Source organism: Cucurbita pepo, chromosome LG11 (assembly GCF_002806865.2).
Source record: "Cucurbita pepo subsp. pepo cultivar mu-cu-16 chromosome LG11, ASM280686v2, whole genome shotgun sequence".
In the NCBI taxonomy this organism is placed as follows: Eukaryota; Viridiplantae; Streptophyta; class Magnoliopsida; order Cucurbitales; family Cucurbitaceae; genus Cucurbita; species Cucurbita pepo.
In genome coordinates this window covers 853,746-868,031 of record NC_036648.1, presented here as the reverse complement: position 1 = coordinate 868,031, position 14,286 = coordinate 853,746, and the positions used below count along the sequence as shown (strand labels likewise).

The 14,286-nt window shown below is 40.8% G+C and overlaps 2 protein-coding genes across 2 annotated transcripts; one reads left to right on the top strand and one right to left on the bottom strand.

The window, feature by feature from the left end:
* Positions 1 to 259: 259 nt before the first annotated feature.
* Positions 260 to 9,292, top strand: LOC111805709 (protein WEAK CHLOROPLAST MOVEMENT UNDER BLUE LIGHT 1-like). The gene is made up of 7 exons (XM_023690901.1): positions 260 to 1,032; positions 1,117 to 1,290; positions 1,626 to 2,935; positions 4,899 to 5,344; positions 6,495 to 6,855; positions 7,862 to 7,926; positions 8,329 to 9,292. The coding sequence occupies exons 1-7, from the start codon at positions 817 to 819 to the stop codon at positions 9,237 to 9,239; spliced, it is 3,483 nt and encodes a 1,160-aa protein (XP_023546669.1). The 5' UTR covers positions 260 to 816; the 3' UTR covers positions 9,240 to 9,292.
* Positions 9,293 to 9,945: 653 nt separating this feature from the next.
* Positions 9,946 to 12,800, bottom strand: LOC111805623 (abscisic acid 8'-hydroxylase 3-like). The gene is made up of 8 exons (XM_023690760.1): positions 12,565 to 12,800; positions 12,158 to 12,479; positions 11,755 to 11,907; positions 11,409 to 11,663; positions 11,121 to 11,289; positions 10,757 to 10,863; positions 10,539 to 10,657; positions 9,946 to 10,445 (listed from the first exon to the last, which is right to left on the bottom strand). Exons 1-8 carry the CDS (start codon positions 12,759 to 12,761, stop codon positions 10,349 to 10,351), a joined length of 1,419 nt encoding a protein of 472 aa, XP_023546528.1. The 5' UTR covers positions 12,762 to 12,800; the 3' UTR covers positions 9,946 to 10,348.
* Between the last annotated feature and the right edge of the window lie 1,486 nt (positions 12,801 to 14,286).

Sequence of the window (14,286 nt, the reverse complement as noted above, 5' to 3'; positions counted from 1 at the left end):
GAGGGACTCTAATGGATGATGTCCACGGGAAGAGGAAGAGGTGGGAAACTCCACGCGCCCTCCGCCTCCCATTTTTGTTCTTTCTATTCTTAGCTTCGATTTTTCCACCTCATTTTCATTCTTTCTCAACAAAATAATATCCTTAAATTTCCACTTCTCATTCATCCGGTTTCATTTTCAATTCCATTTTCCTCTCTGGTACGTTTCTCCCTAATTTACCTCTCTTGTTTCGTATTTGCTATTGCTGTAATCGCTTACGAATTCTTCTTGTTTTGAAATTACTATCTTTCGATTATCATTCACATTGTGAAACTGTGAATTTTAGAGCTTTTGTTGGAGATGCATTATGTTCGTTGAAGATTAGTATCCATGGAGGTTGTTTGATCTTCTTTGTTCGATAATTTGAGTTATGTTTCTGAAATTTTAACATCTTTTTTTAATTTTAATTTCGTCCTGTGTACTATAAATGAATGAACAATTTGGTTTCTTCATTGTGATAAAAGCAGACTGGGAAGAACAATTAATTGAAGATTTTGGCGTTAGAGAAGTTAGAATCTCTATGTAGAAACTAATTGCCAGTTGAGGCGATTATTTCGATTTTGAATCAGAATTTTTATCAACTGCCTTTTTTTATGTGGATTTTCAAGAGTTGGTTGATAATTTTTTCTGATCTCGTTTCTGTTCTTGGTTTGCTTTGGAACTCGTGTTTGTTGGTTGCCTTTCCTACTTTCTTTGAATCGGGGGTGCAGCTGTTAAACGTTCAATAATGGCAATTCAACTCAACGTGTGACTTCAGCGGAGACATAGGATTTAAAAATGACAGGATCTGAAAGTGAATCTCCCACTGTCATTGCTTCCAATACACAGATAGACTGTGAAGGTGGAGGTCCAACAGGTCCTGTTGCCAATGGAGTAATATATTCTGCTCCTGTCGCCAATGGAGTAATATATTCTGAAAGTCCTAAATTCTTTCCTACCAAAGATCCACCTTGTGTAATTTCTGAAGTTGTCCATGATCACGACAAAATCACTGTACATTCTGTCTTCTCTTCTAACGTTTGATTTTCAGACCATGATGTTGAAAAGGTTCTTGTTGATGAGTCTGTTCTGCTGCAGGAAAAGGGTAATCACGATGCAATGGATGTTCATTCTCCCAATGATCTCAAGCAAGGTGGTTTAAATAGAGGTTTCATTGAAACCAAGGCACCTATTGAATCTGTAAAAGCAGCTGTCTCTAAATTTGGAGGGATTGTTGATTGGAAATCACGTCGACTCCATTCTATGGTGGAGGTATTTGTGTTTTTGGCTTTCTTGTCCTTTGTTTTCTTTTTGTGCATAGAGTGAGATTGGCACCATTATATGGACATTGTGGATCTGTATTTTTGTTGGGAGAGATGAAGAAACATGACTGAATATGTTCTTAAGTATCTCGTCACGTTTCACTGCTAAGTTGCCACAGAAATTCAGAGAATTGTTCAATGTGTATGAAGAAAGATGATTGAATTTGTTCTTATTGGTTGTGGACTGATTAGCACATTGCATATAATTTAGGCTTGTTCCTTAACATTAGGATCTTTCAATATTTCTAAGGCGATTGAAATGTCTTCTGTTTCCTGCTTCTACAGAGAAGTAAGACAGTGGAGGAAAGACTTGAGGATGTGCATGAGGAGCTTCGTAGGTGTACGAGAGCGTCAGAGGAAGCTGCGGAGGCAGAATTCCAAGTGTTGAAGGAGCTCGAAAGCACTAAACAACACATAGAAGAATTAAGGCTTGCACTGGAGATTGCTCAGACAGAAGAGCAACAGGCAAAACAAGATTTAGAACTCGCCAAGCTTAGATTGGAGGAGATGGAGAAAAGAATCACGGAGGAGATGGAGAAAACAATCACCGAGGAGAATAATGAAGCTCTGGCCAAGGCACAGCTTGAGATGGCCATGGCCGGGCATGCTGCTGCAGTTTCAGAACTGAAAGCCATTAGAGAAGAATTGGAAGTACTACGTAACGAATTTACTTCTTTAGTGACCGAGAGAGATTCCGCTGTGAAAAACGCTGATGATGCTCTTGCTGAGTCTAAGGAAGGTGAGAAGGCACTAGGGGAGCTGACTATGGAACTGGTAGCTTTAAAGAAAGCGTTAGAGTCTGCACAAGCTTCCCATTTAGAAACAGAAGAACAAAGGATGGATGCAGCCTTGGTCAAAGAGCAAGATTGCTTCAAATGGAAGAAGGAGCTCGTTGACGCAGAAGAGGAGTTTTGTAGACTAAATATGCAAATTCTGTCAATTGAAGATCTTAAATTTAAAGTCGATACTGCCTCAACTTTATTATCGGATTTGAAAGCCGAAATGTTGGCCTATATGAACTCGGTATTAATGGAGGAGACAAGTGATGTACAGCACTTGAAAGGTGAAATTTCCGAAACTGAGAAGAAAATAAGTACTACACGATCAGCGATTAATTCAACAAAGATGGAACTGGAAGAAGTAAAGCTCAACATAGAGAAAGCAATGTCTGAGGTAGAATGCTTGAAGATGGCTGCGGCTTCACTAAAATCAGAGCTAGAAGTGGAGGAATCTATTATGGCCACCACTAAGAAGAGAGAAGCCAGGCATTGTGAGGTAGCTGCATCATTTGAAGCTGAATTGGATAACATGTCCGAAATAGTTGTTGTTCAGGGAAACGTAAGAGAAGCTCAAGGAAGTAGTGGAAACCTGACCAATCAATTGAAGCAAGCAGCAGAGGAGGCTGATCAGGCCAAGTCACTTGCTCAGATGGCTCGTGAAGAGCTGCAAATGGCAAAGATAGAAGCAGAGCAAGCAAAGGCAGAATCAAGAGCAATGGAAAATAGATTACTTGCAGCTCAGAATGAGATCGAGGCTTCCAATGCTTCAAAAATGTTAGCATTATCAGCAATCAAAGCACTAAAAGAGAGTGAGGCCTCTGAAACCGCCAGAGAAGTTTCGCCAACCATAGTAACTATTTCACAAGAGGAATACAATGAACTCAGCGAACGTGCCTGCGAGGCCGAGGAGCAAGCCAGAATCAAGGTGACAGAAACAATTTCACAAATTGAGGTCGCTAAGGAATCCGAGGCAAAAAGTCAACAAATGCTGGAAGAAGTTACTCGCGAACTAGTTGCCAGACAGGAAGCGCTGAAAGCTGCAACGGAAAGGGAGACTGAGGCCGAGGAAGGAAAGTTAGCAGTAGAACAAGAGCTGAGAGTACGGAGGGCAGAACAAGAGCTGAGAATACGGAGGGCAGAACAAGAGCAACAAAGGGAGGACGATAAAACTGGCCATGAAGTAGCAGTCCCTACAACAAGCCCAAGAATAAGCATTGAAGTAGAACAATCAACAACTGGTGACCAAGCAGACGATTCTCCTTCTCCCCAATCTCCTTCTCCCCAAGAGGATCAACAACTCGTGGCCAACCAAACAACGGGTGACCAAGCCGCAGACCATTCTCCTGCTCCCCAACAACAACTGGTGACCAATCAAACAACTGGTAACCAAGCAGCAGACGATTCTCCTGCTCCCCGAGAAAACCAACATCTGATGGGTGACCAAGCAGCAGACGATTCTCCTGCTCCACGAGAAAACCAACATCTGATGGGTGACCAAGCAGCAGACGATTCTCCTGCTCCACGAGAAAACCAACATCTGATGGGTGACCAAGCAGCAGATGATTCTCCTGCTCCACGAGAAAACCAACATCTGATGGGTGACCAAGCAGCAGATGATTCTCCTGCTCCACGAGAAAACCAACATCTGATGGGTGACCAAGCAGCAGATGATTCTCCTGCTCCACGAGAAAACCAACATCTGATGGGTGACCAAGCAGCAGATGATTCTCCTGCTCCACGAGAAAACCAACATCTGATGGGTGACCAAGCAGCAGATGATTCTCTTGCTCCCCAAGAAAACCAACATCTGGTGGGTGACCAAGCAGCAGACGATTCTCCTGCTCCCCAAGAAAACCAACATCTGGTGGGTGACCAAGCTGCAGACGATTCTCCTGCTCCCCAAGAAAACCAACATCTGGTGGGTGACCAAGCTGCAGACAATTCTCCTGCTCCCCAAGAAAACCAACATCTGGTGGGTGACCAAGCTGAAGACGATTCTCCTGCTCCCCAAGAAAACCAACATCTGGTGAACCAACATCTGGTGGGTGACCAAGCTGCAAATGATTCTCATGCTCCCCAACAACAATTGGTGACCAACCAAACAACTGTTGACCAAGCAGCAGATGATTCTCCTGCTCCCCAAGAGGACCAACAACTGGTGACCAGCCAAACAACCGGTAATCAAGCCACAGACGATTCTTTTGCTCCCCAAGAGAACCAACAACTGGTGATCAGCCAAACAACTGGTAACCAAGCCGTAGACGATTCTCCTTCTCCCCAAGAGAACCAACCAACTGGTAACCAAGCCGCAGATGATTATCCTGCTCCCCAAGAGAACCAAACAACTGGTAACCAAGCTGCAGACAATTCTCCTACTCCCCAAGAGAACCAACAACTGGTGACCGGCCAAACAACTGGTAACCAAGCTGCAGACGATTCTCCTGCTCCCCAAGAGGACCAACAACTAGTGACCAGCCAAACAACTGGTAACCAAGCTGCAGACGATTCTCCTGCTCCCCAAGAGGACCAACAACTAGTGACCAGCCAAACAACTGGTAACCAAGCTGCAGACGATTCTCCTGCTCCCAAAGATAACCAAACAACTGGTAACCAAGTTGCAGACGATTCTCCTGCTCCCCAAGAAGACCAACAACTGGTGACCAGCCAAACAACTGGTAACCAAGCTGCAAACGATTCTCCTGCTCCCAAAGAGAACCAAACAATTGGTAACCAAGCCGCAGACGATTCTCCTGCTCCCCAAGAGAACANAGAGTGAGGCCTCTGAAACCGCCAGAGAAGTTTCGCCAACCATAGTAACTATTTCACAAGAGGAATACAATGAACTCAGCGAACGTGCCTGCGAGGCCGAGGAGCAAGCCAGAATCAAGGTGACAGAAACAATTTCACAAATTGAGGTCGCTAAGGAATCCGAGGCAAAAAGTCAACAAATGCTGGAAGAAGTTACTCGCGAACTAGTTGCCAGACAGGAAGCGCTGAAAGCTGCAACGGAAAGGGAGACTGAGGCCGAGGAAGGAAAGTTAGCAGTAGAACAAGAGCTGAGAGTACGGAGGGCAGAACAAGAGCTGAGAATACGGAGGGCAGAACAAGAGCAACAAAGGGAGGACGATAAAACTGGCCATGAAGTAGCAGTCCCTACAACAAGCCCAAGAATAAGCATTGAAGTAGAACAATCAACAACTGGTGACCAAGCAGACGATTCTCCTTCTCCCCAATCTCCTTCTCCCCAAGAGGATCAACAACTCGTGGCCAACCAAACAACGGGTGACCAAGCCGCAGACCATTCTCCTGCTCCCCAACAACAACTGGTGACCAATCAAACAACTGGTAACCAAGCAGCAGACGATTCTCCTGCTCCCCGAGAAAACCAACATCTGATGGGTGACCAAGCAGCAGACGATTCTCCTGCTCCACGAGAAAACCAACATCTGATGGGTGACCAAGCAGCAGATTAACCAAGTTGCAGACGATTCTCCTGCTCCCCAAGAGGACCAACAACTAGTGACCAGCCAAACAACTGGTAACCAAGCTGCAGACGATTCTCCTGCTCCCAAAGATAACCAAACAACTGGTAACCAAGTTGCAGACGATTCTCCTGCTCCCCAAGAAGACCAACAACTGGTGACCAGCCAAACAACTGGTAACCAAGCTGCAAACGATTCTCCTGCTCCCAAAGAGAACCAAACAATTGGTAACCAAGCCGCAGACGATTCTCCTGCTCCCCAAGAGAACAAAACAGCTGGTAACCAAGCCGCAGACAATTCTCCTGCTCCCCAAGAGAACCAACAACAGGTGACCAGCCAAACAACTGGTAACCAGGCCGCAAATGATTCTCCTGCTCCCCAAGAGAACCAAACAGTTGGTAACCAAGCCGCAGACAATTCTCCTGCTCCCCAAGAGAACCAACAACTGGTGACCAGCCAAACAACTGGTAACCAAGCCGCAGATGATTCTCCTGCTCCCCAAGAGAACCAACAATTGGTGACCAACCAAACAACTGGTAACCAAGCCACAGACAATTCTCCTGCTCCCCAAGAGAACCAACAACTGGTGACCAGCCAGACGACAACCGGTAACCAAGCCGCAGTTGATTCTCCTGCTCCCCAAGAGAACCAACAACTGGTGACCAACCGAACCACTGGTAACCAAGCCTCAGACNATGATTCTCTTGCTCCCCAAGAAAACCAACATCTGGTGGGTGACCAAGCAGCAGACGATTCTCCTGCTCCCCAAGAAAACCAACATCTGGTGAACCAACATCTGGTGGGTGACCAAGCTGCAAATGATTCTCATGCTCCCCAACAACAATTGGTGACCAACCAAACAACTGTTGACCAAGCAGCAGATGATTCTCCTGCTCCCCAAGAGGACCAACAACTGGTGACCAGCCAAACAACCGGTAATCAAGCCACAGACGATTCTTTTGCTCCCCAAGAGAACCAACAACTGGTGATCAGCCAAACAACTGGTAACCAAGCCGTAGACGATTCTCCTTCTCCCCAAGAGAACCAACCAACTGGTAACCAAGCCGCAGATGATTATCCTGCTCCCCAAGAGAACCAAACAACTGGTAACCAAGCTGCAGACAATTCTCCTACTCCCCAAGAGAACCAACAACTGGTGACCGGCCAAACAACTGGTAACCAAGCTGCAGACGATTCTCCTGCTCCCCAAGAGGACCAACAACTAGTGACCAGCCAAACAACTGGTAACCAAGCCGCAGATGATTCTCCTGCTCCCCAAGAGAACCAACAATTGGTGACCAACCAAACAACTGGTAACCAAGCCACAGACAATTCTCCTGCTCCCCAAGAGAACCAACAACTGGTGACCAGCCAGACGACAACCGGTAACCAAGCCGCAGTTGATTCTCCTGCTCCCCAAGAGAACCAACAACTGGTGACCAACCGAACCACTGGTAACCAAGCCTCAGACAATTCTCATCCTCCCCAAAAGCCAAGGGGAAAGGAAAAACCAAGTGGAAAGGAGGAAAAGCCAAGCGGAAAGGAAAAGCCAAGCGGAAAGGAACAGACGCATAAAGGCTTGGGTAGAAATGAATCATTGTCAGAAACCAAGGATGGAAAGAAAAAGAAGAAGTCATTCTTCCCCAAAATGCTAACATTGTTAGGCAAACAGAAGTCAAGTCGAAATAAAACTACTTAACATGTTAGTCTCACGACAACACTCTTTTTAATACATAAATACCATTTAAATCATTTTATTGAACAAGCTTAGCTCCCTCTGTCTTGATAATGTCTTACCATCCCAACTCTTTCAACTATATTTGGATTGATCTTCTCTTGAAGGTGAATGCTTATTTCTGTTACTGAAGACTTTGGAACATAAATTCAAATTCAAAACACATCTATTAGGGAGAGGTTTCCACACCCTTATGCTTCATTTCCCTCTTCAACCGATATAGAATCTCACGAAACGTATCCTACATCAATGTTAAAAGTGTGTTTGTTTGATGAAGTTGAGACCTACTTGAGACCTCCCCTATTTTCATTCTAGATCATCACCACAATATCTTCAATATTTACACAAACGCGTATTTGCTCGTTATTTTTGTCATATTTGTAATCTTTCATTCTATTGATTTGTTTTCAACCCCTTTATTTATCCCGATAATTATTTTTAATGAATTATCTTAGATTACATTTTATCTTTAATTTTGGTTTCCGTTTAATATTAATCATTTATTTTTTGNACTGGTAACCAAGTTGCAGACGATTCTTCTGCTCCCAAAGAGAACCAAACAACTGGTAACCAAGCTGCAGACGATTCTCNTGGATTTCTCTCACACCCATCTTTAGTTCTCATTGTTTTATCTCTATTGATGATCGTTTCTAAAGACATAAAGAAGTTTTTTCTTCTCTAGACTAACTAAAGACCATCCAATTAACACTTGAAAAGCTAAAGCAAAATATTAGAGCGATAAAACAATAAAGGTTTGATGGCAACAGAATTGATAAATTTATTATATGAACTAAAAATTCTCCTTTAGGAGAAACTATGCTCTCATAATACATTTGTTGAAGAGCCTTGTAGAAATTACATGGTATTGCAAACTAAGTGAAGGACTTTTCCTTTTCTTTTTTTTTTTCTTTTTTCTTTTTTTTTTTTTCATTAGTGATTTTATATATATATATATATCACCAANATTGATAACCAAGTTGCAGACGATTCTCCTGCTCCCCAAGAGGACCAACAACTAGTGACCAGCCAAACAACTGGTAACCAAGCTGCAGACGATTCTCCTGCTCCCAAAGATAACCAAACAACTGGTAACCAAGTTGCAGACGATTCTCCTGCTCCCCAAGAAGACCAACAACTGGTGACCAGCCAAACAACTGGTAACCAAGCTGCAAACGATTCTCCTGCTCCCAAAGAGAACCAAACAATTGGTAACCAAGCCGCAGACGATTCTCCTGCTCCCCAAGAGAACAAAACAGCTGGTAACCAAGCCGCAGACAATTCTCCTGCTCCCCAAGAGAACCAACAACAGGTGACCAGCCAAACAACTGGTAACCAGGCCGCAAATGATTCTCCTGCTCCCCAAGAGAACCAAACAGTTGGTAACCAAGCCGCAGACAATTCTCCTGCTCCCCAAGAGAACCAACAACTGGTGACCAGCCAAACAACTGGTAACCAAGCCGCAGATGATTCTCCTGCTCCCCAAGAGAACCAACAATTGGTGACCAACCAAACAACTGGTAACCAAGCCACAGACAATTCTCCTGCTCCCCAAGAGAACCAACAACTGGTGACCAGCCAGACGACAACCGGTAACCAAGCCGCAGTTGATTCTCCTGCTCCCCAAGAGAACCAACAACTGGTGACCAACCGAACCACTGGTAACCAAGCCTCAGACAATTCTCATCCTCCCCAAAAGCCAAGGGGAAAGGAAAAACCAAGTGGAAAGGAGGAAAAGCCAAGCGGAAAGGAAAAGCCAAGCGGAAAGGAACAGACGCATAAAGGCTTGGGTAGAAATGAATCATTGTCAGAAACCAAGGATGGAAAGAAAAAGAAGAAGTCATTCTTCCCCAAAATGCTAACATTGTTAGGCAAACAGAAGTCAAGTCGAAATAAAACTACTTAACATGTTAGTCTCACGACAACACTCTTTTTAATACATAAATACCATTTAAATCATTTTATTGAACAAGCTTAGCTCCCTCTGTCTTGATAATGTCTTACCATCCCAACTCTTTCAACTATATTTGGATTGATCTTCTCTTGAAGGTGAATGCTTATTTCTGTTACTGAAGACTTTGGAACATAAATTCAAATTCAAAACACATCTATTAGGGAGAGGTTTCCACACCCTTATGCTTCATTTCCCTCTTCAACCGATATAGAATCTCACGAAACGTATCCTACATCAATGTTAAAAGTGTGTTTGTTTGATGAAGTTGAGACCTACTTGAGACCTCCCCTATTTTCATTCTAGATCATCACCACAATATCTTCAATATTTACACAAACGCGTATTTGCTCGTTATTTTTGTCATATTTGTAATCTTTCATTCTATTGATTTGTTTTCAACCCCTTTATTTATCCCGATAATTATTTTTAATGAATTATCTTAGATTACATTTTATCTTTAATTTTGGTTTCCGTTTAATATTAATCATTTATTTTTTGGATTTCTCTCACACCCATCTTTAGTTCTCATTGTTTTATCTCTATTGATGATCGTTTCTAAAGACATAAAGAAGTTTTTTCTTCTCTAGACTAACTAAAGACCATCCAATTAACACTTGAAAAGCTAAAGCAAAATATTAGAGCGATAAAACAATAAAGGTTTGATGGCAACAGAATTGATAAATTTATTATATGAACTAAAAATTCTCCTTTAGGAGAAACTATGCTCTCATAATACATTTGTTGAAGAGCCTTGTAGAAATTACATGGTATTGCAAACTAAGTGAAGGACTTTTCCTTTTCTTTTTTTTTTTCTTTTTTCTTTTTTTTTTTTTCATTAGTGATTTTATATATATATATATATCACCAAAGCCACCATATTTAATTGGGGGTGGATGGATCTCTAGCTTGACACTCACCAAATAGGCCAACTCAAATTACACAAGGACAAAAGAGAGAAAAATAAAGGAAAAAAAAAAAAAAACCCCTTTTGGGCTTACTCAAATGCGGCCCATTTTCACTAAGAGGACCCGCTTTGGGCTATAGTGAAATGAGGCCCAATTTCAGTTTGATAATCTCCAGAGTCTGATAGGAAGCCCATCCCTAGGAACTGGAAATGGGCCATGCTCAATCCCATCTTTCTGTCCTGCCAATTCCCACCTGCAACCAAACATATTTTTCAATCAATTAAAATATTTGTAATATATATTTTCATGATTTAGAAGGATAAAAAGGAGAGAAAAAAATAAGGACCTGAATTTGGTGACTAAATGGTGGATCATGATCAAGATTTCAAGCTTGGCAAGGTCATTACCAGGGCAGGCATGGACCCCACTGCCAAATGGAATGAATGTATTGGGCCTTGGAGCAACCTGATAGAATCAGATCCCTCTTTTTAGTTACAAAATATTGAAAAATTAAAAATTAAAAAAATAATAATAAAATAAAATATTGGGGTAATTGAAATATACCTCAAATCTTGAAGGATCAAATTTGTGAGGGTGTAGAAAGTAGTCAGGATTGTGATGAATATTCCTGAACAAAGGCATTACTTTCCAACCCTTTGGAATTAAATATCCTGCCAAATAACCAAACAAAAATAATTGAGGAATCATCGAACCTATCTACACCTCACCCCTAATGTTACTATCTACAATAGTATGATATTGTCTATTTTGAACACAAGTTCTCATGACTTTACTTTTAATTTCTCCAAGAGTTCTAGTAACTATGGATATGTATTCTTTATTTATAAATTCATGATCATCCGCTTAACTAGTCAATGCAAAAATCTGTTCCAATAATTATGAACATGTAAAAGGGAGGACATGTTACCATTGTATTCAACGTCGGTCACAGCTTCTCTAAATGAGAAAGATATAACGGTCGCCATTCTCAAGCTCTCCAACACGACCTTGTTGGTAAATGGCATGTTTCGTGTGTCTGCCCAGCTCATTGCTCGGCTCCCCTCATTAATGGCTTCTTGAATTGCCCTTTGTTCCACCTACAACCACCTCAACATATTCATAAATACATATAAGTCCTACTATATTGGAATTAGAAGCTGTTGAGGACTGAAAATACACCACGTTTGAAAGTGTAGTGAGCAGTAATTAGGGTTACCTTGACTGCTTCTAGAATTTTGTCATTATCGTGGAGATATTTAACAACCCAAGTGAGAACACTGGCGGTGGTGTCCTGAGCCGCAAACAGGACTCCGATGATGTTGTCGGCGATCTGGTCGTCGCTTAAGCTTTCTCCTTTTTCATCTCTCCATTTTAGGAGACACGCCAGCAGATTCTTCTCCTCTAATTCCTTTCTCTGCTCCCTTTTCTCTGAGATTATACAGTTTATGATCTCTCCCAGTCTGTTTCTTGCCTTTGAAAAAGAAGAACAGAGAGATAGAGATTCTTAGAAAACAAAAATGAGAATCTGAATATCTTTGTGCGTGTGCTTTTTATTGACTTACTTTAAGTGCTTTTTTGTATATGCTTCCGGGAAAGTTGGTGGGGAAAGAATTGTAGCCTTTGTTCACTATGGAATAGTTCTTCAATAGTTCGTCTCTGTAATTGGCGTTCTCCAAATGCCCGAAAATTACCAGAATTCCGACTTCAAAAGAGAACTTTGGAGAGTGAACAAAAAAAGAGACAGCAAAACAAAAGCTATTTTAAATACCGAGATGTTTAAAACAGCTGAAACTCAANACAATTGATAAGGAATAATTGGTCCCCATTTGATTGAATTAAGAACACAAAACTTATAGAAAGCTCTGTTTTTGTCTGTGTATACAGAGCATCTCTACCCCAAGTGTAAATTAGATTTTTTTAATATTATTAAAAGAAAAATAACACATATTGAAGAGATTCATTTACCTTCTTCATTTGATGGAGAGTATTGATGAGATGGCCATTGAGCCACGAGGGCAATGTAGAGATAGCGAGGGCGTGGATGTGAGGGACCAAGGTCCGAACAGGGTCCGGTGAGAGGGAGCTTTGGATTAGCTTACGAAGGCGCAAATGGGTTTCACTTTGGTGGAAAAACAGAGCCGATGGTCCGATGAGTCGCTCTTTGCTTTGTGGGTATGTGGGTTTGAAGAGATGAGCCTGTGTGACGAGCACGAAGCGAGCTGCCTCGGGAGTGGTCAACATCACACAGGGACACCCATGAATGTGAGTCTTGAATATCTCCCCGTACCTGTATTAAATTTTGAATTAAAATTCAATAAAGAAGACCAACAAACTGAGTATTAGTAGCAGTAGTACTGAAATTGGCGTGGAACCTTTTCTGTTTTCTAAAGAAAAAGGTAAGATCTTGCGAGTAGAAATGAAAGGTCTCGCCAATTAGAGGCCAGCCCATTGATCCAGGAGGGAGTTTCTTGTTTGGAATCCTGTTGTTCTTATGAATTTTCCAGAAAAAGCAAAGAAGAAGAGGAAACAAGATGGAAATGAGTACAAAAGTTGCAGCCATTTGAAGCATTTGAAGCAGTTGAAGAATATGAAGAAGAAGAAGAAAGAGTATGGTAAGAGGGAGTGGGAGGAAGAAGGGGTTTATATAGGAGAGGAAACGAGAGAGGACAAGCAACAAATGTCGTCCAAAGATTTGGTGACAACTATGCATGCCTACGCACTATAGAGTCACCCAAGATTAATGCATATTTAATTTCTTTTTTCTTTTTTCCTAAATTTATTTTCTTTAAAAAAAAAATGTTATATTTAACGAAATATATCCATACATTAGGGGAATAATCGATAATTTAAGACTTTAATTGGCTGGATTAATATAATTTAACTAATATGTCACAAATTTACACATGGGGTCCGTCAGATTATATCTCAAACATAAAGGAATCGAGTCAACTTTCTCCGCTGTGAATGTTGGAGTCTGTGGCCAACTTGTCATGGCTTTGATTCAACCAATGCTTCTAAGCCACGTGTTCTTTGGATAACTAATTCCTTTTCAATAGGTTGAAGGAATATCCAATAGCCCATGTGTCTTCTTTCTTTGTTTTTTTTTTTTTTTTTTTTTTTTTTTTTTTTTTTTTTTTTNTTCCTTCCATTTAAAAGCTTGAATTCATACAATTATAATTCTTATTAACATATTCAATTGTTCATGAATTCAAATCTTAGAAGGTGTATGATCTAATGTGATTATAAATTATGAAATAAAGTAGAGGAAAGGTTTCTTATAGTTCATATGAACGAGAAACAATTTTTAGGGTAGTTATGGCAGGTCATCAATAAGACGGCACCGTCCTCTTTTATTGTAAATCTGTTTTAATGACTTTTAGCATGATCTCACGTTGGTTTCTAATTTCATTGTTATTGTTTATTAATATTTACTATATATTATGTATAAAACAATACAAATTTAATATATTTTTTTTAATATAAAAAAGTCGTATATTTAGTTTGAATGCGGTTGGAAAAAAGTATGAGGAAGAATTTGTTATATTCATGGTAGAAAAAATAAAAAAGGAAAAATGAGGGCAGTTTGGAGTTTGAGGCGTAGAGGAGACCTCGGGGTTGGTGGAAGTGGCATCCAGCTCACCAAAGTGGGGCCCATGATGTATCAAAATAGATCAATCCGCTGTAAGAAATTGATTCTCGTGGGGACCACTGGTCGGATTTTTAAGACACGTGGAACTCGTTGGAACCAGGAGATCACTGACCTCCCTCCACCCTATTATTAAATACACTGGATTCATTGAATAAATATCTTTTTAGTTTCTATGTGTACTTTTAATGAACTTTACAAAATAGTTTTAACGGTTAATTTATTGTAAAAAATTATTGCATTTTGGAAACATTTTTTATTGCTCGAAAATTAAATTTAATTTCGACAATAACGATAAAGAAAACATTACAAACCATTAATGTAATTAGCTAAATAACAACAAACAAAACATCTTATTATCAAAAAAAATTGTGTCAATTTATAGTTTCGAAAAAATTGAGGTTAAATAAGGACCCAAATAATTTAACTATAAAATATAATAAATAAA